Below are 25,519 nucleotides of genomic sequence, written 5' to 3'. Positions count from 1 at the left end.
CCAAACCGCTGCATCTCAAAAGGCTCTCCAACAAAGAAGCACAACCTTTTTCCTTCACTCCATTAATCCTCGGTGTGCACAGGCTAACAACGGTAGAACTCAGAGCTGTGGGAAATAGTGAAACGAGTAGCTTCATATACATTATCCTGATGCTAAAGAGGTTTGAGAAAGAGTTTTGTACCAAGTATACAAGTTAAACCTTTTTCCGACCAAAGTTCAATTAAAAAAAAGAAAAGTTAGCTTATCCCAAGTTCCATTTTTTTGTTTTCTTTGTCTTAGAAAAGGCTGTTTTGTTTTTGTAAACAGATCAGAAAACTAAACTAAACAGAAAACTATGTCTGGGTTTTAAGTGCTCATCACTATTATGGTATCTTCTGGCCTCTCTCGCGCATATGAAGATGGTGCATTCACTGACTGTTTGGCAAACCTGATCTCATGCAGGAGAGGCTTTTTTAAAATTACATTCATTGTCTTGCATAATCTCATGTTACCATGTTAGAATCCATGTGCCACACAAGATAAACTTCATTCATTCTTTCATAAACAAAATAAACTTCATCCAACTCTTTCTATTTTTTCCATTTTTGGCAATTCCAAGAATAACAACAGAAAAAATTCTCCAGAGTTACAACAACTACTACACAACCATTGTAGTACAAACACTAAGAATAAAACACAGGTATGAAATAGTTTTGTTTTTTTTAACAATTCTTTTCATACATTTTTAGTATGTACTCTTTATATTTAATTTTTAATTGAAAAAGATTTGAACAACTTAAAATTGCTTTTAAGTGCGTTCCATTGTTTTACACCAACCACTGAAATACTCATTTGTTTGAGTGTAGTTCTTGCAAAAGGGGTGTTTAAAATAACAATTTTACCATTTTGTGTGTTTAAAATCATAATTTTAAACACACAAAAACTTGCAAAAGAACACTGCAGAGAATAAACTAATTCTCTGTCAGTATGACCATGTGGATTGGTGTTTTGCCTCTTTCAGTGTTGAAATTTTTTTTGAAGTGGAGGTCAACATCAGTCGATTCTTTCTTTGTGGTGGAGTTCAAGATCTGATCACTTTATACTGACTGTGTGATCCCAAGCAACACAAAATCTTCCAATTCAGGATGAAAATATGCCTTTGAAGAGAAACAGGCAAACGGGCCTGATGGTGAAGGGCAAGTTATGGTTATCAATAGCAGAATAGGCCGTTTGGCATTGGTACAGATGACTTGGAATGTTTTCCAGGGGCGTAACCCACATAGTCAACTCTGCTGCTCATCACACCAAGGTGTTTTTCCATATGAATATGGAAACCCCGTCGCTGAATAAGATTTATTGCTAAGAAGTGGAAACAAATGAATATCCACAAACACAAATGTCCTTACTTTTTGTGCTGTTTACAATGTAAATATGTACATAACAAGCTATATCAAGGCATGAAATATTGTTGGGCTGTTAATATGAAGCTTTAATGCTTTGTGTATTAAGCTAACTTATTAAAAAGTATTTTACTTTTTTTTATTTGACCATCAGTTCATACATCTTCAAAGGACAATGATTGACTAAAAGGAAGTTAGCATATCTTTACTTTATATAACAGGTGCATAAATATGGCAGTCACTTGTTTTAGCTTGACAAAACACACACAGTGTTTGATAGTCTGATAGTGTCAGAGCAAATCTTTGCCCACAAAAATACAGCCTTTTACTTCTGCTGTTTTTATTCATATGAAATTAGTCCCTCAAAAACTCTTCAGCCAACACGTCTCTCTGCCAAAAAGCCAACAATAAAAGCAAATATTGTATTAGAACAAATGAGGCAGAAGGATGTGAAAGCACAAGGATATTTATTTCGATGAACAAGTGAACACTCATTCACACAATTATAACAAAATGCCTGCAAATGATAAGGTCTGCATTTGAATTAACTTGTTCTTAATAAGTTTCTTACCGTATTTATTTATTTATTCATTCATTTATTTATTTATGTGTCTTGAGAGAGGTTTACTTTCTATCCAATTCACAGTGTTTTAAATTTAATATTTCATTTGATTTTATTTATAATGGCTCTAACGTGCCTCCGTACCTCAGTCCTGTAAATCCCACACACAATATGAATTTAAAAAAAGCCCAGAACCTTCATCAAGTAAGCATACTTAAAAAACTCAAGCTCACTCAGGAACATGCAAGTACACACAAACTTGATATAATTGGGTCAGGTGCACACTGACAAAGGACCATTTCAGCAGTAATGGATACATTTGGGTCAGGTAGACAGCTGTGCACACATGCATATATTTTACAAACATTCTCCCAGGTGCTAAAGAACTCAAATACGCACACATGAACACGCACACAAACACACAGAGCCTGAAACATCTGTTTAGGGCCTCCAGTCAAGCCCAGATGGACCCTAAGAGGTGATGTGTCAACAACAGTGGAGACCACACATTAATACACTCAGTGCTCTTGCAGCTGTCTCCCGGGGATTCATAGCGGTGAGGGGGTATTAACCAAGACCACAACCTGTAATTATCATAATTACACTGGAAGGTTTGTCCAAATTAATACATGCCATAATTTTGGGGAAATTTAGGTCAGTCGAACAAAATCCTAAGAGCTTACTGTCTTGTTAGACTTGAAGGTGGTATAGTGTGTGTGTGTGTGTGTGTGTGTGTGTGTGCCCTATGAATATGTATTGTGAGTGCAATGCAAGTTAACTTTTCTCCCCATCTCTGCAGCAAATATGAAGCAGAACCTAAACATAGAGAGCGAATTAATATATTACAGTTAAAAGCGGTGAGATCCAGCTTTGATGTCGAGCCATCAAAGGCGCAATGAAAATGCACAGTTCAGAGGGGCACTGTTGCACTATACTGTATATTTAGCTGCGAGCTTAAATTAGACGCGTCACAGCCATAGACAGATGCCATGTCTTCTCGTGTCTCCCTTCATCTGTCAGGGAAGTTGATGTGGCTGTTGCTGCTGATTAGACGGTATTGTTTTTACTCCAGGGTGGCACTTTGGGAGGAGTTGTGTTAGTGTCTAGGTATAAAGAGAAAGAAAAAGGTATGAGGTGTAAAGAAAGATTGCTTGGATGTGTTTGTCCCCTTTGTGTGCTTGTGTGAGTGTTTGTGTCTGCTCGTCCTCGCATGAGCCTTAATTTCAGCACAGAGAGCGCAAAGCGCCTCCCCTCTACCTGCCTAATCGAGTTAGGAGAAGAGCCTGCAGCTACAAAGGTTCAGGGAGTTAATACTGGCCCGAATAGAGACTGCTATTCCGGAAAACCTGGACTTTCCCTCCGCAAAGCTCATTAAAATCAACAACATTGAGTCTGAATCACATACACACACCTGGACTCCTGCTGTATTCCTGCTGACACACGCATTCTTATAACAATTACACACCATCTACCCACCTCTTTGCAGGATGAAGGGATACGTTTTCCATAATTCTTTCTTTGTAGTTTGACCCAGATGAAAAAAGAAAAGATAAACATACGCTGCATCTGCATCTGCATCTGGCAATTTACAGATTTATATGTCCGTTTGATGTGTGATTTATCCTGACAGATATTATTTGTAATCAGCCACTGAGCTCTTTTAGCTTTTACAGCATGTAATCTGTCTTTTTTTTTGGGGGGGGGGGGGGGGGGGGGGAAGTGATGACACACCATCAAAGTGATTTCTGTCTGCTACACAGCTCATTTGGGTCAATTAGAAGGAACTCATTATGTGTTGTCGGTGTTTTGGGGGCAAAGTGACACCATACCCCAAAGACTTGCAATTAACTGTCTGCCTGTGACATCCTCAAATATTCACCAATGTTTGTTATAGAGATTCTGAAAAGGCTGCTTTGTGTTGCTGCAGGGCAGTTTAAGACAGTCATGTCATAAGCTGAAGGACTTTTCTTCTTATGTTTTTTGCATGTTGTTAGTATATTGTTGTGTAGAAACACCTTACATCCACAAGACGTACACTAATTATTGTTTTACTGAACTCAGCACAGGTTTACATTTTATGTTAATATTTTCCTAAAATATTTGAAGTTGCTAAAAGTTTTTATGACCCAGCTCTGTAAGGGACGATGACATAAAACAGATTATCAGTCCGTCCCAGAGTTCATAATGTTCCAATCCCAACTATCAATGCAATTTCAGCCAACACTCGTGATTTATAATCCTTGCAAGTAGTCCAATCATCCAATTTTATCGCAACTTTGACAAATTGCAGCCCTCCTCTGCGTTACCCAATATACATTAACTTCACTTGTATTTCTGATTACAAGCATACATATGTGTGGCGACTGAAATGAGTCATGTATTCATTCTTAAATCACCGTTCACAGCCCTCTTGCATGAGTTCTGCATCAAAGTGCAGGTGTACTGTTTTATATCATGGAAGTTGTTGCGGAAGACAAACTAAAGTTGTCCACTGATGAACACTTTTCTGCATCAAAACGTAAAACGTCTGAAATATATAAAGAAATTAGACAAATAACCACAGCACACTTTTAAAAAATTCTGATCTGCTGCTTATTGTCATCATTTTTTGTGCTTGCTGTTGCAACAATGAGCTGCACCCTAAAGAGCTTCATGCTGCTATGGTATCAGGTGGTTTTAATGTTGTGGCTGATCTGTGTATTTTTACTTAGAAATGCACCAGCCTGGCTTCTTTTCTGAAAATGACTCAGATGCCTAAACTCAGCATATCTGCAAGCGAAGAGCATCAAGTCTATATCAACGCTCATAAATTTTACATTTCAACCTGCATTATGCTGCCACATGGAAAAAAAAGAAAAACTTGAATCACAGCGAATTGCATGGCTATGAAGCTGTTCGAATGACCCAAAGGCAGACACACCATCTTCAGCTTGTCCAGCACACAAACACCCACATCACAGGATGAGACCGCAGTCTCAGACTTCCACTAACATGGCTTTATGTACTTTTCACACCTTGATGCAAATGGACCAAATCCATCGTTGCAGGCAGCAAGTCTGAGCATGAATATAAACAAGTGTCTGGGCAGACAGAAACTTCTTCAGCAGCTTTTTCCAGCGTTTGCGGCCACATTGCTTTTATCAAAACCTTTTTATAGGAGAAACCAGAAATAACATAAAAATACACCATTTTTCCCAACTGATACTACCAGTTATCCTGCTTAAAAAAAACTTTAAGCAGTGTTGAACCTTTTTAGACAATCTTTAGCCTAATCACACAGTTTTGCAGCTTTTTATCTAACTCTAACGTGTGTGTAGCCTCATGTTTGATGCTGCACAGTTCACCTGTAATGCTTTTTCTTTCCTTTTTTTTTTCTTCCAGTTGCTAAAAGTGTCATTAACAAGATATATGGATTCCATCTGTAGTAATATGAGCTGACTGCAAATGGCATTGTCAGCAGTTCCTGTTCTACTTTAAAGACTTACCAATACTTTAACATTAAAATGCATTTACTGTAAATTGCATTCAGCGAAGGATGAATCAGTGTTTAATGTAGCTCTGCTGCACCTGGTTGAATATGCTCAATACTTTGACAATTGCCCAAACCGGCTTCTTTGTTTGAGCCTCTTTAGTTGTCCCTGTGGTCTGGAAAAGCTGCTATCCAATCTCTGCCTTCTCTACCTTCCTCTTCGCCCATCTGTCCATTTAATGTGGCATGTTGATGATTTAGCAGTTCGGCGGCGGAGTGGATTAATTGTGCAGTTCACGCTTTCTGTCTGGAGTTTCATGCTTTTAAAGCAGGGCAGAGTGTCATTGATCAGTCAGAGACAGCGTGGAGAAATTAGAGTGAGACCTAATTAGTAGGTTTAGCGTGACAAGCCGAGGGATCAGCATCAGTAATGACACCCAGAGAAAATTTGCTTGGACCTCAATTTTCACTTTTCCCCCTAAAGGTTTGATGCCCTCCTGTCCTTGTCTGCAAAATCAGAGTGCTTCTCAAACACCCGCTCTACCATTTCCACGCTATTAAGGTTGCTTAGTGTGTGTAAAATTCTTCACATCACAAGGACGGGACTCTTATTTAACCAGCATTTCTTTCATGCCACTTTGTCGTCTAGGGCTCCTGTTCGCCGCTTCTTCTGACCGTCTAAGTGGCATTTGTAGAGGAAATCTACCTGAACAAAAGGCTTTGTCAAAATGGTTAATGAGCACATGGTGAAGGACAACCTGGTCATTATGCCTTTGGACTTAAGCATGTAGATAATGACAGCTATTGATGTGGGGGAGATAATGATGTGTGTGGTCTTAAGCTCTTCTATCTTGGAATAATACAGCTTTGGCGACTTCACTGAGCGCCATCTTCATTACTTTATGGAGAATGGCTGTGAGGTTGAATTTAAAGGTAAGTACTGATCAGAGACTAAATCCTGGACAGAATTTAAATTAAGCAGAAGTTTAATGAACATATGTGATCATTAAGAACAATGTTTTAGATAAAGACAAGCTACACATACATCATGACAGTCAGGTAATGATGGATTGCTACTCCTATATTTGTATCTACCCCTTCTCTTCAGCTCTTGCTTTCTGTTTTCTTTACACTGAAAAGTGTGTTGCAAGTTGTGCATGTTGTACTTTTTTTTAAAAAGCAGCCTGGCCCCTCTCTCTCGCAGGGGGAATACTCTGGATCACACAGGAGGAAATGCAATTACTGCCTCCCTGCAGAATCCTAATCATCAAGCCCCGATGTTAAAAGTTATCCTCTTTAATGTGTTGAATTTCAAAGACATGGTACAGATCATTTGATTCACTCACCCGTATCTGTGCAGGATGTAAATAAGCTTATTAACCAGCCATTTTTAATATGTGCATCTTGTGACTTCGAGAAGGGCTACTTGCTTTATTCAAGCAAGGTCCCCGAAGACTCACTAGTGAAATTAATGTATTTACAGTGAATAAGTTTATCTCACAGTCTTTTTATAGTAAACCATGAAAAAAAAAATCTGTTATAGAACATCTAAATAGCCATCTGGTTATGTGTGTGTGTTTGTTCATTTCTGGAATAGTTTCCACTACATCAACTCCGTCGTGAACACTGGTCCAGTAGCGCTGACATGAACCAAAGCACATTATGCAACCACGTTGGAGAACTTCCAGTTTCTTCAAATCTCTTTAATGTGTTCCTTTTGGCTTCACTATCTGTTTTAGTTTATGTTAAGTTCCAGTAAGTGAAGGCATTATATTAACTAGTTAGGTTTAGGAATAGATCATGCTTTGGTTTCAGACTGAATCACAGCATTAATGTAGCGCAGCTTTAATGTCTAATGGTGTGGAAATACATTTTAGTGCCTTAAAAACTGATGTTAAATGCTTCACTTTGTAGTCTTGGCTATGTGTAAATAGAATGCAGGTTGGAACATGTTGGACTGGGTTTACTTTTTGAAATTGGAAAAAAATGGCAGTGCCATTTGGAAGTTTTGTGCAAGCTACACTGTATGAATGGAAGGCCTAAAATAATGTGCTGAGAAAGTTTGCTTATGTGTTAGTTTAGTTTGCGTGTTATGATGTGAAGCATAGAGTATAGTGTAACATATACCTCAGCTTGTAATTGCACTAGTAGCTATGTGCACGTGTGCAAAATGTCTTCAGTCAGGTTACAATTCCAATCAGACCTGTACTGTTTACACTGGTCATCAAAAGGTTATTATGATCAGGATTTGATGTTTACAAGCACCTGATGTTTGAATGGAATAAATAATTGTACTGCATTCTGGTTTTCTGGAAACAGATGTAGAAGAAGAAACAGAGATTTCTGGTGTAAACAAATGCTGCTGCATGTGCATGTTTATTTGTATATTACTGATTTCACTTTTTCCACCTCTTTAATAATTTAAAACTATTTTATAATCTCAAGCAACATGTATCATATACAGATCAGTTGTTTTTTTGCATCTCAGACTAAGTTTTTACCTGTTTTGCTATTTTGTCTTTCTCACTAAAGCAAACATAGCTTTATAATTCTATTCTTTTTACAGTCACTTAGCAGATGCTTTTATCCAAAGCGACTTACATACCCCGATAGGCCCTTTGGGGGGCAACTTGGGGTTCAGTGTCTTGCCCAAAGACATTTCTGCACATAGTCAGGGGAAGCGTGGAATCGATCTCCCAACTTCCCAGGTGAAAGACAGCTGCTCTTCCTCTTACTATTAGTATTAGTGTAAAGTGCGGTATAGCATTATGTTGACATACAGCTAATGTAAGATTCAGATACAGTCAGATTATTTCAAACCAAGATTCGTAATGTGTGTTTTCCCGCATGCTGATTGGAGCAACAGTGGGCATAACCCACAAGTCCAGGGACAACATTTTGACCTGAATGAGTCTGATCAGATCAGAATCTTCTGGTTGGCATGCTTCCAAAAAGCATTTTCATTCCCATGTAAATACGGATTCTGAATATTATAAAATATATTTCAGTATTTAACTCTCAATTAAAATCTAAACCCACTGGTTTTACTGCAGAAAATTCACAAGTGTTGGCAGAAGAAGAATCACTGAATTATACAGCAAGACTGAGGTTTAAGCTTTCACATGGTCTTCTGTAGCCAGAGACATAACTAGCCTGGGGCTTAGGTGTGTGGGTTGGTTCTGAAAGTGGCTCGGAGTCTCTGGCGTCTCTATTTTTGTGGAGGCTAACTGTCAGTGGACTAGTCCATTCAGCACTTGGTGAAATACAATCCTTCAAACTCTTCACTGGCATGCGGGGAAAGAAAGAGAAAGAAAGAAGGCGAGACGAGTGAGAGGGAGATAGGTTTTTTTGCTTCGTCTCGCAGAGACACGATCGTTTCAGATGCCTGTAGGCTCCGTCTTCGACTCTGCTCCACCGTTGTTCCAGTTCACCCTTGGGAGACGATTTCAGAGGCGTAGGCCCGAGCAGACGCACACATCCATGCTAATAAACACACAAAGATCACTTCAGCAGTGCGCTTGCTGTGTAAAACCCAATTCATTTAAACAAAACTATCTCCCTTTTTCATCAGTGCCCTAACTTTCCCATATTGTGTATGTCAATGGGCGATTACAAAGGCCAGACACTCAAATGCCCACACATGCACACATCCAGGTAATTAATTGGTTTCAGCGAAGCCAAGAGCCAATTTACTATCACTCCTGCCACATTTCCTCATACACAAAAAGATTACTCATCTAAAGGCAGCATCCTTATGGCTCCCTCCCCATCTGTAGGTCCCTTATGTGCGTTGAAGTATATTTATGCATATGTGTGTGTGTTTTTTTTCTGCTAGAGCGGTGGCTGTTGTTGTTTTTCAGGCATATAATTACTGAGCTGTAAGAGTTGGCAGGTTTTTAGGCTTGTTATCGCAGACGTGTTGATCGCCAAGAAACATGTGGTAAGATTGATTGTAGTGCTCTCATTCTTGTCTCCTTTGCCTCCTTTTTGGTTTGAACAACAGAGATCTTTTTTTTTTTTTTTTTTTTTTTTTATCAGTCAAGGATGGGATTTCAAACTTCAGTTTTTTTGCAGTTCATGTTTTCATGCAGTCTGGTTGCGAAGGTGGGGGAAAAAAAAGCATGCAATGATGTTTTGAAGCTGGCCAACTTTGGTAGCTGAAGCTCACTAATGATTTTTTTATTTAAAAATTATTATAAAACTGCAAACTGAAAATTTTGCTAAACTCGTACTGCCACTTCACAAAGAGCAAATCGTGATGGTTAACTGTGCTATGGCTTAGTTTCCAATACAAAAACATACCAAATAGCTCCCAGTTCATTTTTAGTTGATGTAACACTGGTTAAATTGGAAATAAACAGATAAAAAAATACCAAGAACAACAAAAAAAACAGCCCCTATCTTTACCCAGAATACATTAGAAGAAGACATATTAGTTTATTTTTTTCATAGATATGGAAAGTATTAAACTATTATTAAAACTGCTTTAAGTTGATAAAAATTCAGGAAGTAATACGTCTGTGTCATACTTCTACTGGCAAACAGTACAACATGTGACCGCTGTGTACCAGTTTCAGTCACATTAGATTAGTTTGTCATGCGTTATTATGGTGAAGGATGGAATTTAAGACATTTGTCTTGTTCATCCTTCATTTTCAGTAATCTGCAAAGTAGCTGTACATCTACCACGATTTACCTCCAGAGAGACAATATAGCACAAAGGGACTCTGCCAAGTTGCTCAGAACAACATGTTGTGAAGTATAATCTTTCAAAACTTAACATATGCATATCCTAAGAAGTACTTAATGACTTCAACCATCTGTTTTATTGCCTTAAATGTATTTGTCTTTGCAGCCATAGGAAATGTTCCCCATGAGCCTTTTGATAGAGTGCAGGTTTAAGGCACTTAAGCCAACACTTTGTCAGATATTATTACCAAAATTATTTGTCTTGCATTTGTTATTAACACAAATGCTTCAAAATATATAATGTAGGAAAATATGTAATCACTGATCTTAATTCTGAAGGCTGAAGACCCATTTATGTTGTAGATGCGTACCTTGACAGAGCAAATGAAGGAGTACCACTGGAAACTGTGGGGACAGTGTTGAGCAGTATAGCTGATGTGCAGCCCACGGCAAAGACGAGAAAAGAAACTGGTATACACTGAATATATGTTATCATAATTTTCTCCACTGTCACCATGTTTGCTGTTGTCTGACGCTAACATCGGATTTCAAAGGTGAACTCCGAACTCTGCCCTCTGGTGGATGTAGTGGCGAAAAACCATTCAAGTGTAAGAAATAAAGAAAGTGTCATTACAGTGATGCTTGAAATCGTAGTGCCTTTTTATGTACATAAAGATAGCATGGATGGGTCTTGGATGGGAACACAACCATCAACTTTAATTGTTTAAATTAGTTTGGGGGCTTGTTGTGAAGTGTAGTTTGTCAGGACTCTGCAGGGCAACGGTGACCGCAGGAGCATAGATTATGAATATTAGTGTCCATCAAAAATGAGTTAGAAGCACAGAGTATTAAGGTAAGAAACTTGAGGAGTAAAATGTAATAGTTTTATACTTTGGAGCCATGCCTGACAGTTACACGTAATAAAAAAATAATTATTATATTAATCAACCAGCATGTGAACCAGACACATTCTGATTTTGTAACCTTATAAAAATGTTACAAATGAAATGTTTTCCTATGCATTTGGAAATGATTTAATCTTAAATTGTGTACTATGTTTGCTATTTCACATTCTGCCGTGATGCTGTGTCACATTTCGTTTAATATCCTAATTTAGTTTAATATCGTTTAATTTACTTTCATATATTGGTGGGCACGGCTCTATTTTTTCCAAGTTATGATGAGTCACAGTTCCACTTATAATCCCCTTAAATTATTCCAGATAACACACAACCTTTCCAACCAAAATGTTATCAGACAACCACATCAACATGTTACAGCTACATTAAAAAGCCCAATGAAGCTAAAAACTCTCTGACACACCAAAGATACCAACTTTAAGACTAATTTGTCCAATAGTATTTACATACATGGCAGCAAATAATCACTGATCTGAGATTTGTTACAGAGTATCAAAGTAATAATTATATATATAAAAACGTTATCATAACTATTTGAAATTGTACAACAGTAACATTCCAAGTCTAAGCCAAACCCTAAAACATGACGAGCTGTATTCTACATCATGTGTGAAGGTAACAGCAGTATAAATGCACAGTTTTACTCTGGACCTCTGTCTGAGACGCTCTGACAACTGTTAACAGCTATGAATATTTACAGAAAGTGTAACCAAAGAAACCCAACCTCTGCTGTAAACCGTGAAAAAGATTTCATCCATCATTTCCCCAGTCATTCTGTCATGGCTAAAGCTGATGATTGATTGCAATATTAGTAATTGGATGATTCGAAACTGCAGTCTCCTGTGCAGAAAAAAAAAGGAAAGAAAAAAAGTCCTCACTCGGTAATTTCATATTCTCGGCTGAATGAAAAAGAATTTATCCTTGAATGACTGTAATTTTCTTTTCATTTATAGTCTGACTAACATCAAGGTAGCGTTTCTGTGACCTTTTGGGAGTGCAGATCAATGGTTTTCTCCTGTAGTTGGTAGTTACGCTTGATACCAACGGAGTAGTGAGAGCCCTCACTCTGCTTCTCCACCCCAAAGGTTCACAGTTCAGGTGTGTTTGTGTGAATGCAAAGTTAGTTTTGCACTTTGCATGTGCTCACAGCTGTAGCAAGTGATAGTATAATTCTGCGCCCTGTGAGACAGTCAGCTACCTGTTAGCCAAGCATGTAATTAAAGCTTTAAAAATGTCACCATTCCTCACTGAAAGGCTTTATTCACCTTATCACTGCTGTCCCAGCTGTATATGCATTTGCAGGTTTCATGTTTGTATTTCCCTCATGCATGATGGGGTATTTGTAAGTCTTTGAATGTTGCAAACATCTTTGAAGCCACTTCCGTGATTGATCATGAGTTGACACATCTCTTATCAAGATCAAAGAAGGTGCAAAGAAACCACTGATAACTTTAACAAAGAATGTAATGTTGGGGAAATGACTGGAAACTCCTCAAACATCCACAATGAGACTGTTTTGATCTTCTCTAGAGTGGATTTTTTTTTTTTTTTTTTTTTAAAGAGAAAGAACATGATGACAAACCAGCCTGTGGTTTTGGGTTAAGTGCTGATGTTCAGCTCTAGCTCTCCTTGAGACGTAGACAGCTTAGGGAATGTGGTGACTGACTTCTGGGTGAGATTTAAGGGACTCCTAGCCTCAAGTTTGGTTGTGACAACTTGGTCCCTGTGAACAGCATTTTCTTGACACTTTGAGCAGCTCAGGCAGTTGCCTCGGGGTTTGAACAATGTGTCAGAAACGCTGCCCCAACGATCGATCAGTGCCAGGGTCGGGCACATTATTTCTTTTTTGCAGGTGAATAGTCTTCTGCAGACATCAGCTGCCTGGTCATACTGTGGTGATTTGGACGGGTTGAGACTTTATGGAGTGATAGTAATTGGTGCTGCAAGGCAGAGTGTGTACTCTGCATGGATAGCTGCTGGTATCCCTCTCTCTGCAGCAGGTTCTTTCTCCACTAAGAAAGGGAAAATGTTTAGGTTAGTCCATTAGCATGCCTGAGCCTCTTTAATGAAAACACAGTCTCTGTAAAGTCGACAGTTATTGCCTTTATGTGTTCATTTATTAGCTTTAAAACGAGGTGATAAGTGGATTTATTGGCTTCATATTTTTCATTTCATATCCTCTAAATTGAAAAAGAAAAAGAAAAAAAAAATTACACAGTGTAACCGTTTCATTTAAGTCACAGACCGACAGACACTCTGTCATTAGAAAGCTATGCAGGTTACAAGTCCTGACTGCCGTACCTTGACTTAAACGCAGAAGTAAACAGCCTCTGTTGTGCACGGTAAGGTTCACCCTGCCAGACTTTAGTGGTTTAAACTCAGATGTCATATTCAACTATAATATTCAAGGCAGCAAGATCAGTCTTTGTTATCTACTAGTGTGTAAGAGCAGCCAACAGGCGCACGATAAAGCGTCAGCATGAGTGTTAAGAGTATGACTTAACAAAGTAAAAATAACAGCAGAATTTGGGAACCTCTACAGACTCAGGGTGGGACTCAGTTAAAATTGCTGGGTGTGTTTTTGAGCAAGACGGTGTAGAGTCAGATTCTGTGGCTCGGTGAGTCTGAGCAAATGTGTGTGATCTATGTCCCAGATTTATGTGGACCAAAGCTGTGGTTATGGCCAGGCTTGTCATCAAGGATGGTCAAAAAAAGTACAGTAAACATCCCTTAGAGTGTTTGAAATTCATTGTGTTTCTTAGATTGTGCAAAAAGAAAAAAAAAATCCTAGAGAGGCCAAACTGTGCACAACCATTACTCAGGAGCAGAGAAGGATGACATTATCTCAAATAGACCCTACGAAGATACCAGGAAAGTTTCACCAGAGTTTCTGTGAAACAAACTTTACTGTAACTAAATGGAGAGTCTTCTTTAATCTAGCACCTGGGTTTTTATCAAGCCTGCCTACACCACCTGTAGGAGCAAAGTGAACAGAAATTCATGCAATTGTGTTTTCTAAATCTCATGCAGTGAGCTCCAACTCAACAGCGGATTGGAATTCTAATTTGGTAAATTAGGAACAAAAGAAAATCTGCTATTTGCTCAATATAACATGATTTCCAGTTAAGAGCAGCTTGTAGAATGGATTGAAATGAATGAAAATGAAAAATATTTTATTAATCCCCAAAGGGAAATTCAATATTGTAGTATATAATAATTAATTTGAGGCGGTCTTGTTCTGGAGGCTGATGGCTGCTGGCAGGAATGATCTTCTGAATCTTTCAGTCTTACATTGGACCTGAAGAAGCCTCTCAGTGAACACACTTTGTTGTTTCATCACTGTGTTGTGGAGAGGGTGTGAAGAATCCTCCATCATCTTCATCAGCGTGTGCAGCATTCTTCTTTGGACAATCAGCTCCAGTGGCTCCAGAGTTACTCCAAGAACAGAACCAGCTTTCTTGATCAGTTTATTGATTGTCTTCAAGTCTCTGGTTCTGATGCTATTACCCCAGCAGATGCTGCAAATCTGACTGCACTCTCCTCAACAGACTTATTGAAGATATGCAACATCTTGGTGCAGTCGTTAAATGATCTCAGCTTCCTTAAGAAGTACAGTCTGCTCTGACCTTTCTTGTAGATGTATTCAGTGTTGCATTTCCAGTCCAGTTTGTTGTCCAGCTGAACTCCAAGATACTTGTATTCCTCCACCACCTCCACCTCCTCTCCCAGGATGGAAACAGTGCTTTGTTTATTCTTGTTCCTCCTGAAGTCAACAATCATCTCTTTTGTTTTGCTGCTATTTAACATGAGGTGATTGTCACCGCACCATTTAACAAACTGACTGACCAGTTCTCTGTACTCTGCTTTTTGTCCATCCCTGATACACCCCACAACTGCAGAATCATCAGAGTATTTCTGATGACAGGACTCAGAGTTGTACTGGAAGTCTGAGGTGTACAGTGTGAAGAGGAATGGTGAGAGCACAGTTCCTTGTGGTGCACCAGTGCTGCTGACCTCCATCTCAGACACACAACCTTTCAGTCTCACAAACTGTGGTCTGTTTGTGAGGTAGTCATAGATCCAGGTGGTTGTGGAGGTATCCACCTGGAATTTAAGGAGCTTTTCACATAACAAAGCAGGCTGAATGGTATTAAAAGCACTTGAGAAATCAAAGAACATGACCCTCAGAGTGCTGCCTGAATGAAATTAAGCGTGATTAATTATTAATTATTAATTATTATTAATTATTAGTGATTAAATTAAGCGTAACGAGCAATGAATTTACAGAGATACAAAAGCACGTCCTGTTGCTTTCAAGATTCCATGTTAGACTATATAATCCGACGTCAAACAAATCTCTTTTGGTTTATTATTGATAAATAATAAAAACTAAGGAAATTGCTCCTACATTTATCCCGAATGGATTTTAGACCTGCAGAAAAACTTTTACGGTGCTTAAAAGGTGTGGTAGTTGTATAATACATTGTATATAAGTAAGGATTAAACAAGGAGGAGCCGCGCATTAGACAGTTATAATGCACAATGAGGAGTCTAGAACGCCACGACGTATTATAACTGTCTAATCCACGGATTCAGTGAGAGTTTGTTTAATAAACTCATTCAATGATCCCACACAGTAAACATTTTTATAATAAGTTTATATTTCTTTTTCACAACACTTGCTAATTATGTTAAAGTATAGGAACTATTTCATGTTGACCTCGGAAGTATTTTTTCGGCCAAACATCCGCTGTCGAGCTACAGCAGTTTCTCTCATTCACTTGTTACAAAACAGCTGATCTGAAGCAGCTGATTAATGCGTTGCCAGGTGACGCCCCCTAAAGGAGGGATATTACAGTGATTTAACTCGCCAAACTACATGTGCGTTTATACAAAAATAATGCACGCCAGTTGTCATTAGAATTCTCACTGACCATGGTAAAGACTTTACTAACATGCATCCTTGGTCGATCAACGCTAGACTCCCTTTTCTCACACGTGGAGAAGCAGGGGGACTTATGCGATCCAACTGCAGAGAAAATTAAGAATATATGGAAGCTGGAGTGTGAAATGCATTCTGGGACTAAAGAAAACTGGGAAAGATGTTTACTCAGCAGTGTGCGTGTGTGTCTCTCTGTGTGTGTGTGTGTGTGTGTGTGTGTGTGTGTGTGTGTGTGTGTGTGTGTGGAGGACATAGAACAAAAAAAGACAAACTGTATGTGTGCACATTTGATGTGTGTCCCCAAAGTCCACACTGTGCTCTCCAGATAAGGTTTCGAAACAAACAAGCCATCTGATCCGAGTGCACTTTTCAATCCCATTTTTAGAGACACAAACATTTCTTCCCATGGAATTAATCTGCCCCCTGATCTTGGGGGTCACCAAGCGGAAATGGTCCCGCTGTGTGACGATGAGCCTTTGATGGCGAAATCATCACTCCATCATTCTTCCTTTTATCCTTCACTGAGCCTGTGAAACACCTAGTAGACTGAGGGGCACTAAAAGTATAAACATTGAGGGAAAAAGGTCAATAAAAGGTAGACACAGGGGGGACGGTGGGGGGGCAGGTAACATTAACAGACAGAAAAATCTCAAGGCATGCAAGGAGAAATAGTTGTCACCACAGCTATTCCATCATTCATGTTGCGTTTTACGCAGCAGTAAGTCACTCGCTCTGGCACCTCAGCAGCTTCTCCGCCATCCAGTCACCTTCTTCGTCCCTTTTTCTGATTTTTTGTCAGTTAATCTGCCAGGCTGACAGACACTTGGTCTTCATGCCTGCTGGTTAGTCTCAAAAACACGTCAGCTAACAAGTGATGAAGTTCTATTATAACCTGATCAATCAGACAATCAGATAGTCATCTGTCCTTTCCAGACAGACGGGAAAGCAACAAGCAAACACCTCTTTCATTTCGGTGTGTGCTTCACTAAAATCACAGAAAGCAAGTGGCATATACAGACGCACAAAACAACAACATTAACAACAAAAACACCCAGTCAATTGCATCCAAACCCGCAGACAAATGAGCTCTCTGTATTTTAGACACACAGCTTTGTGAAGCGGCTCAGTGAATTCTTTGTGTACTCTGGTCTAAGGCAAAATCTGGGTTGATTTTAATGGAGTGTGTGTATGTGTGTGTCCTTTCTGGCCAGAGAGAAAGAGCAGCTAGACGGAGAAGCATCTATCAGCACTGTGGTGTGACCCCGATCTCACACTCCCCTGACTGTGTTTGGACAGATGGATCATCACTGCACCACTCACATTTGACAAATGTGTTTGTTGCATGTGAGCCTAAGAGTGTGTGTGTGTGTGTGTGTGTGTGCATGTGTTGCATCAGTGTGACGAATACAAAGCCAGCATTTATTTGGGAGTCTATTCATTATGTATAGTGCAATTTAACCATCATGAAGTCCCCCTCAGACAAAATCAATAGTGCTGTTGATATGATCCTCTCTCTTCTCGTTACTGCAGGAAGAATTCAATTGATTAGTTAGCTGACACCTCAACTCATCCTAACCCATCTGTGTGTGTGTGTGTGTGTGTGTGTGTGTGTGTGTGTGTGTGTGTGTGTGTGTATTGTACTGTCCACATACAGCTGAATTTGTCATTATCTGTTTTTACATTTTGCTGCAAGGTCTTTGAATCTGCATAATTATTCTGAAGGCTGTCAGATAATACCCAGTTTGAGCATTTGCTTTTGTTAAGAGTTTCAATATGAGACCTTCTGTTCTGCAAAGGAGTTAATTGAACAACATTTCTCAGTTAAATCAAATTGTACCATTGTCAGTGAGAATTATAATGCCAGCTGGCGTGCATTACTTTTTTATACATATGCACACATAGTTCGGCACTGTTATGTCACTCTGTTATGGGTGTCACCATAGCAACGCATTAATTGACTGGTTTATCTTAAATGGTTTTTTTAACAGGTAAAGAAGAGAAATGCGCTGTATCTTTGATTTTGGATTAAACAACTCCGACTCGTACAATACACAGCTTTAATGCACTTTGTGGGGGAACCGCTGCATGAGGTTGTGTTCTAGACTCCGTGCCGTGCATTAAAACCATGTAATGCATGAGTTGGAGTTGTTTAATTCTCACTTAAATGGAATTAGATAATGCGTTCATCATTGAGGTTCAGGGTAAACAGTTGCTGGCTCAAGGTTTAGGCAGGCATGGTACAAACTGCAGACAGATGTAGTTTTCACTGTGGTGTGAGTGTTATTAAAATCCAAACAATGTGACTTGCTGAATGCAAACAGTTAGACTATATGTCTGTTTTTTTCTTACCTTGTTTTTGGAAAAGAAAGTTAGAAAGTGACAGAACAAGAGATGATACAAACGCAAATTTGCTGACTGACTTGTACTAGTTGGAGAGAGATAACGATATAACAATTCTAATAATATATGTATAATATGACTCTGTTGAGAAGGTCAAACCGTAAAAATTATTACTAAAACTGATATAAAAGCATTTGGAGGAGCTCTTGAGGCTATTGGAACATAACTGAGGTGAGTAGGTATTAATTTTTCCTTTTGTGTATCTATCTTTCTGTGTTGCTCTTAGCTTTCACAGACTGAAGGATTTTGATATTTTTTATACAAACAGACAGATGGGCAAAATCCCTCTTCACTCTGAAATGAATAAACAAATGCAGGACTTACAAAGGTTACACTAAGTGTTGATTAAATGCAGATTGGCTGGAAGGTAACTTGAAATCCAAAGGCATGGCTCTGCTTGGCAACAACTGATTTAATAATAAACAAGATAAAATGGCCAGAAATGTCACCGGGATGAGCATGCAAGAGCATTCTCTGGTGACAATCATTACTTTCTTTCAAGCATTTAGTTTTATAATGTGTACTTTCCAAGCCAAAGCTAATGAGATCTTTGCTGCGTCAGAGTGAAAGCCAACAATAAAAACGAAAGCAGGAGGCAGCTGCAGTTCAAGCTGTTCCATATTTTGAGCACTGCCCCCATGTGGCGATGTAATGTAACAACAGATATATCAGCTTTGGTAAAACACTACACAGTATGGTTGCAGGTTTAGCAAGTAAAGGTCTTATTTACAGAACCTGTAGTTGTAACAGAACGTCAGAAGCAAAGTCTCCGCACTTGTTGGCAGATAATATAAATAAAATCTTATGCAGGTTGACTGGCTGAATTTTTTATTTTGTTTTGTTTTTTTGTTAAAGGTTTTTTTTTTTTTTTTTTTTACTGTAGATTCAGATCCAGCATCAATAGAAACATGGATTTGATGAAATCGTATATGAAATGTTTGCAATGTTAGCTGTTTCATCTACAGTAAGATTTCTTTGTCTGCTGTCATCCCCTCAGGCTACATACAAGGCCAACAAGTCCAACAATAAGAGAAAGCAACCTGCAAGTATCCTGCAAATTGTAACCAGAGGCAAAAAAAAAAGAAGAAAAATTATGATACCTCCCTCTGCTGCTCAGAGAGCACAGTCATAATTCAGGAAAAGATAGATGCTTCAACCTTCTGGTAGAGGAGCAATAAAAGGGCAAAATTTAAAGCAGTTTTAGTAAAAACTGGTTTTAAAAAAAAAAAGAGACATCGTTGCACCCCGGTTTACACACTGAATGCTGCAGTTGATATGACAACGCTTTATCAGATGTTTAGATTTTATAAGAGTAGTGCTCCCTCTGCTCTGCTCCCTGAGTGAACTGGGATGTTATCCATCACTGCAAGTCCCTGGGCGATGTTAGTGTGTGCAAATGCACCTGTGCTCTGCACGTATACATGTCTAACAGGTAGGTGGTGGCGTTGGAGACTTGTGCTAATGCCCTGGAGCTGATTTAGAGTCTAACTGCACAGAAAAGTCTCTCAGGTCCCTCCCACTGGACTAGTCGGTGGCTTGCGATGAGTTAAAGAGAAAATTATTCACTAAAAGTCAGAGCCTGGGAATGATAAAACAAGTCATGTGATTTGATATTAAATCATCGCCATCTGTACTCAGTTACGTACATTAAAAGACGTCTGTGGTGTAAATCAGGTTATCTCTGGGTCTCTAAAGTATGTGTCTGAAATTACTTTTGAATGTTTATGGCATCTTCAACTTTTGGAGGTCCTAATTGTTTCTCCATGTGATGAGGTTTTCATTAGCCTTTCATTTCCATGCCAATAACATCTGAATAAATCCAGATGATGAAGGTGAAGCAGAAGAGGAAAAAGTTACATTGTGAGTCACAAAGTGTTGCATTCTAATTAGCTTAAATAAAATAAGTTGAGCAGGATCCACTGAGTACTTGGTTCTGTCAGACTCAGGCTTTGCTTCACTTTTGTTTTGAGATTTAAAACAACAAAAGCTGCTAATAGAAGAAATACACGTCTTCTACTTATTATCATTTGTGAAGTTTTTGGTCATAATTCTCCCTCAAACAGTGTTTTTTCTATTTCTTTCACGAAATAAAAAAACAATCATAGTGAAAAGGAAAGAAAAACTATTGTTTTAACCCTTTCATGCATGAATTAATTTAAAAAAAAACCAAACAATCTAACATTTCTTTAAATACAGTATTTTACATCCACTGACATATGCAATGGTACTTTTTTGTTTATTGGTGATATTTAGAATTTCTTGTGATTTATGATTTATTTTTATGTATTCCATCAAATATTTATAAAATAATATATAATCATTTTTATATTATGCAAATCTTCAACAAAAAATAGCTGTATCATTTTCTTATCCTATTTAACGCAAAGGCAAACTTGCGTAATTACTTTATTTTCAATGATATCATATATTTATTTATTCTCCAGTTAGTGGAAGTGTATTGGATGACTCACTAACATCCACTGAAGTGGTTTGTTTACAAAAATACCATCCTAATTCATGAAAATGCAAGAAAAAAGCTCATAAGTATGTGTCCGCTATTTGGCCACTATGCAGTAAAGGGTTAAATAAAAATATATAAATACTATTTGAAATACAAACATTTCAAGGAAATGTGAGGAAATTCTTAAAAAGTTAGCATTTTGTTTTTTTTATTCTTTTTTTTTTACTGAACATTCCTTTGCTTCATGCTTTGAAATTTCTTGTTTTTGTTTTGTTTTGTTTTTTGTTTTTCTTTTATTATGTTAGAAAAAATTTTTAGTTTCTAAGTATGGTAGCAAATCAGCAACAAACTCACCATTCTACCAGGTCAGTGACTGCTTTAGCATGGTCTGACAGAGCAGAGAGACACCGCTTCACCATCAAAGATCTGCCAATCAATACATTCAGCTAATGCTCTTGCAAATGACTCATTATGTTCAGAATCTTTCCATCTACTTACCTGGCTCCAACCTAACCATTAAACAAAGTGTGTGAGCTTAGCTAATGCTGCTGTTGCTGACCAAGCAACCCTCACAGATGAGCAGCTAATGGTAAGGTATATGATGCAAAATAAAACTCTACATGTGGTTAAAACTGGTTTAACTTACATTTATAAATTATATTTTAGCTTGTTGTTATGTATAGTTCTAGCAAAGCTTATTGTGTCTGCAGTCGTGGTTATGGTAGCTAAGTGTATAAGCACATCCCACAGCAAGGCTCAGTCAACAGGAGTTAAATAAAGTTCCAAGCAATACTTGCAGATTTCTGAGCCAGATTCTAAATGCAAGGATTGTTTTGCATCAGCACCTTAAGCTATAGTTGTCAAATTATGCTTAAATTATCTGTCATGAAGTCAATAGATTACATAATAACACAAACATCATTGATTGATCCCAGCTCTGTGTTGCACTGTGCTGCTGCAACACAATGAAAAAGAGGAGAAAACATTGTGACTTCTAGTTACAGGTAAAATTCCACCTTTGCTCCCATTAACTTCTTTATTAAAACGGACAGTGCAGAAATAGTGGCTGCAGTGTTTTCTGACATGAACAGGATTTCACTTGTTCTGAGCAAAAGAAGAAGCTCTCAGGTGAAAGGCACTCGCCATGGGAAATACTTAACATGTGTCAGGAGTTTGACCACATCATCAAACTACTTTGTCAAATGCAACAGCAACAAAACGCACATTTATGACAAAGTATCAGGGTGGCAGAGTTTGCAAGCAAGTAAAGGAAACACCTCTCTTGTCTCTTCTGAGGAGCAGCCACCTAGTGCATTAAAATTATGATAATAATAAGAAGAAATACATGGAGAATTTTTAAAAATAGCATTACAGAATGTCCATCCATCATATGGAAGGATTTAGTCCATTTTGTGCATGCACCAGCATGCTGAAATGCCTTGTTGAGGTTATTATATGAGGAAGAGAGGACAACAAAGGGTGCTTAACCTGCAGGCCTTGGCTCCTGCTCCTGTCAGCTAACCTTATGCATGTGTGTGAGTGGGAGTGCGTCAAGTTCCTTCACATTTACTCATATATATACATGTGAATACCAAAGACATCTCAAATCTCGAACCACATACACACTCACACTGACTGTAAAAACACCCATAATCTCATTTCCTAAGTTGGCCTCATGACTGTGCCCAGCAGATTAGGAAATATTTTCTCTAAGTGAACACAGACATAAAAGATTATATATGATTATGTAGGACTGTATGACAAATGGCAGGAAGAATGTCCTAGCCAGCAGACAAGCAACAGGTAAGATGGAAAAAAAAACATGGTTAATGGCTGTCGGGGCAACGAGCAGACAAAGAAAGATGACATGTAAAATGACTAAAATTGAAACATAAAGACTACAGAGGCTGACGAGTGAATGGCCAAGACAAAGGGGAAATGGAATAGAGCGCGGCACTGGCTGTCACTTGCTTTCCACGCTGAAGATGACGGGTGTTTTACATTAGTCTGTGGGCGACAGCAAGCCACACATCTCCAATACTTGTCTCTAACACTGAGCTGTGGGTAAATTCCCCAAGCTCATGAAGCACATTTAAGCCCAGGAAAGGTAAAGTAAACCTTTCTTTCATAGCCAAATTGAGATAAACATTCAGTCTCATTGTTTTCAGTACAGTGCAGAAACAGAGAGCAACTTTGAGCTTAAAGGTGGATCCATACTTGAGAGTGAACTGGAAATGAGGTTTTTCCTGTGGAAAGCAAACATTCACACCACCTCTTTCTTTCTTAGCGCACACCGGCCTTTCCTTTTCTGCACTGGGCTGATTTCCTCATGTTCTGCTGCCTTCACAACAGATATAACATGAAGACTTTTTGCTTTTTTTTTTTTTTTTTTGCTCCAGATCATTCACACAAGATAAACTCTGACAGACAGGCAGGATTTTTCTGTTACTGCAGTACAAAGCAGTTTTTTGTCCACAGACCGGCCAACAGACTAAAGGCAACATGCAATAAAAAGCACAAGACTGTTCTGCAAGTTGAGCTGCAGCGGAATACATTTTCTTTCTCTGAAAATGAAACCAATTCCATACAGCAGAAACTTCAGGGTGCTCCACAATGAGGGAGGCTAATGCTTCTGCTGCTCACAGCACAAATCATTCTTGGTAACAGCATCATCGGCGTGATTAAAAAATAATGATGTAGATGGTCCAGACTGCTTATCAATCCACCCCAGCAAAGAAAGAAATCATGCACAACTGAGCTGTGCGAACTGTTTTTTCTTGCAGCGACTGAATTTTTCCAGGCAGCTAGAAGACTGTAAACGTTAGATAATAAACACATTCAGCTACTGGAATTTTGTTTATGAATAAAAATCAGATTTACGGCAATCTGTGGATTTAATTGACCCACGAGTGGAGCCGAGCAGTTGCACACACATATCAGTCAGAAAGAAACATACTCATGATAATGTAAAACACATGAATACACAACCCACATGAAGCTATTTCGACACTCCATCATTGTATCCAACAAAGCATTGCTGCACTGGGAACAAAAGACGTGCACAAGGGGGACATAATTTCACATATTAGAGGACACACACCCACACAGACACACTTGTTTGGTGGGTGAGGTAACCCAGACTTTGATTCATGCGCTGAGCATCAGAGGTGAGAGGTCACGCTGTGTCAGTGAGAAACTGACTCTCTGCGACCGATTTTTCCCCTTTCACACTCTCTTTTCTTTGCAGTTTCACGTTGCAGTTTCTTTCCATTCCCCCTTTCCAGAAAGATTTATTTTTGCGGCTTTTAATCTCCCGAAGAAAATCCTCAGCGAGCTTTAAGTCCAACTCGCTATCGGGATCTTCAGCACGTGGAATAAAAATCAAATGTTGTGAAACTATGTTTGAAGCTTTTTTTTTTTTTTTTTTTTTGCTTTCTGTTTCACCAGGTGTGTCTCTTCAATGCTCTTGGGCCCTGAGGCCTGAGGAGAAGTAAGCCAAGCCTATAGGCCCCCATGGGGCGCCCTGTTACCCAGCATGCACTGCTACTGCTGCAGTGTATGCTGGTCCTGTGGCTTGGAGGTGTGGCTGGAAGGAGAGGGCCTGTCCTGCTGCCTGAATCACCCTGCCACAAGACGGAGCACCCACTCATCCCACACTCAGGTGAGTGTCCAAATATTACACACACACACACACACAATGGGGCGAGAGCATTGGTATGGCTCATTACGTCTTTATATTCCTCTCCACAATTATGTAAACTTTTCCGTTTTGTTATTTATATTCATTTTAATCTCTCTCCACCTCTTTGGTACTCACAAGAAAAGACTTAGAGACTATTTAAGAAAAGTTTCCAGATCATTTCATTTGATTTCACTGTTGCTAGGAGACAAAAAAGGATCTTGCACACATCTAAGCTTTTATAAAGGAAGTGATGACCCACGATAAGCGAAGTGCAGAAGTAAACAGTCTTTCTGGTAACTTGGAATTAGTTATCCTTCTCTTATTTTGTGATAGTTCTCACCTCTGATTTATGAACATTAAGCTGTCAGTAAAAACCCTGGCAGGGTTGTGCAACACTTTTTCAGATATATTGGCCTTTGGCGTTTTGTTTAACTGAGACTTCATGTGATGAATGGTGGGTCCAGCTGAGGACCTTCGTCCCTTATGTAATTGCAACTTGCAAGTCATGACACAACCATCCCTTAAAATGAATCATGCTTGTCTTTTTGTTTTAGATAGTAATACTGAAAAACGCACAGTCAGGGATCAAGATCATAAAATTGTTAGTCTTGGGTAATAAGTCAAGTAAGGTAAATCTGATGTGACCTGCTGGCTGATGTGACACATCATGTGTGACCACCATGGGGTAGCATTGATTCTCCTGATGGTTTGTTAGGAATTTGGTAAGTATTGGAGATTTATTTAGATGAACAATGTGCATTTTCATCTATATATTTCCAGCAGAATCAAGCTTATTAAGACTATTTAGCCTATTAATACATTTACAAACAACGAAGTGGTCCAGAATTAAGCAGAGCAATGGGTGAAATTCTAAAACACTAAATCATAGCTGTGAAAACGCTCAGTCCATCAAGATGTTGAGTATAAGTCCAAATAGTTGCCTGCATTATGTCAAATTTCTCATGTTTAGCAGTAAAATGTTACAGATTTTTGCTGGGGCATGGTAGGAAATGTA

General features: G+C 38.7%; 1 protein-coding gene across 2 annotated transcripts in view; it reads left to right on the top strand.

The window, feature by feature from the left end:
* sema5a (sema domain, seven thrombospondin repeats (type 1 and type 1-like), transmembrane domain (TM) and short cytoplasmic domain, (semaphorin) 5A) overlaps window positions 1-25,519 on the top strand; it is a 144,816-nt gene that overhangs the window by 15,243 nt on the left and 104,054 nt on the right. For both annotated transcript variants that reach the window (XM_079259753.1, XM_079259754.1), the window contains exon 2: window positions 24,270-24,483. In XM_079259753.1, coding sequence (XP_079115879.1) covers window positions 24,336-24,483 — 148 coding nt within the window. In that variant the 5' untranslated portion in view covers window positions 24,270-24,335. The remainder of the gene's footprint in view (window positions 1-24,269; window positions 24,484-25,519) is intronic.

The sequence above is a fragment of the Telmatherina bonti genome, assembly GCF_933228915.1.
Source record: "Telmatherina bonti genome assembly, chromosome: 20".
Lineage (NCBI taxonomy): Eukaryota > Metazoa > Chordata > Actinopteri > Atheriniformes > Telmatherinidae > Telmatherina > Telmatherina bonti.
This window is presented reverse-complemented; position numbering and strand designations above follow the sequence as displayed.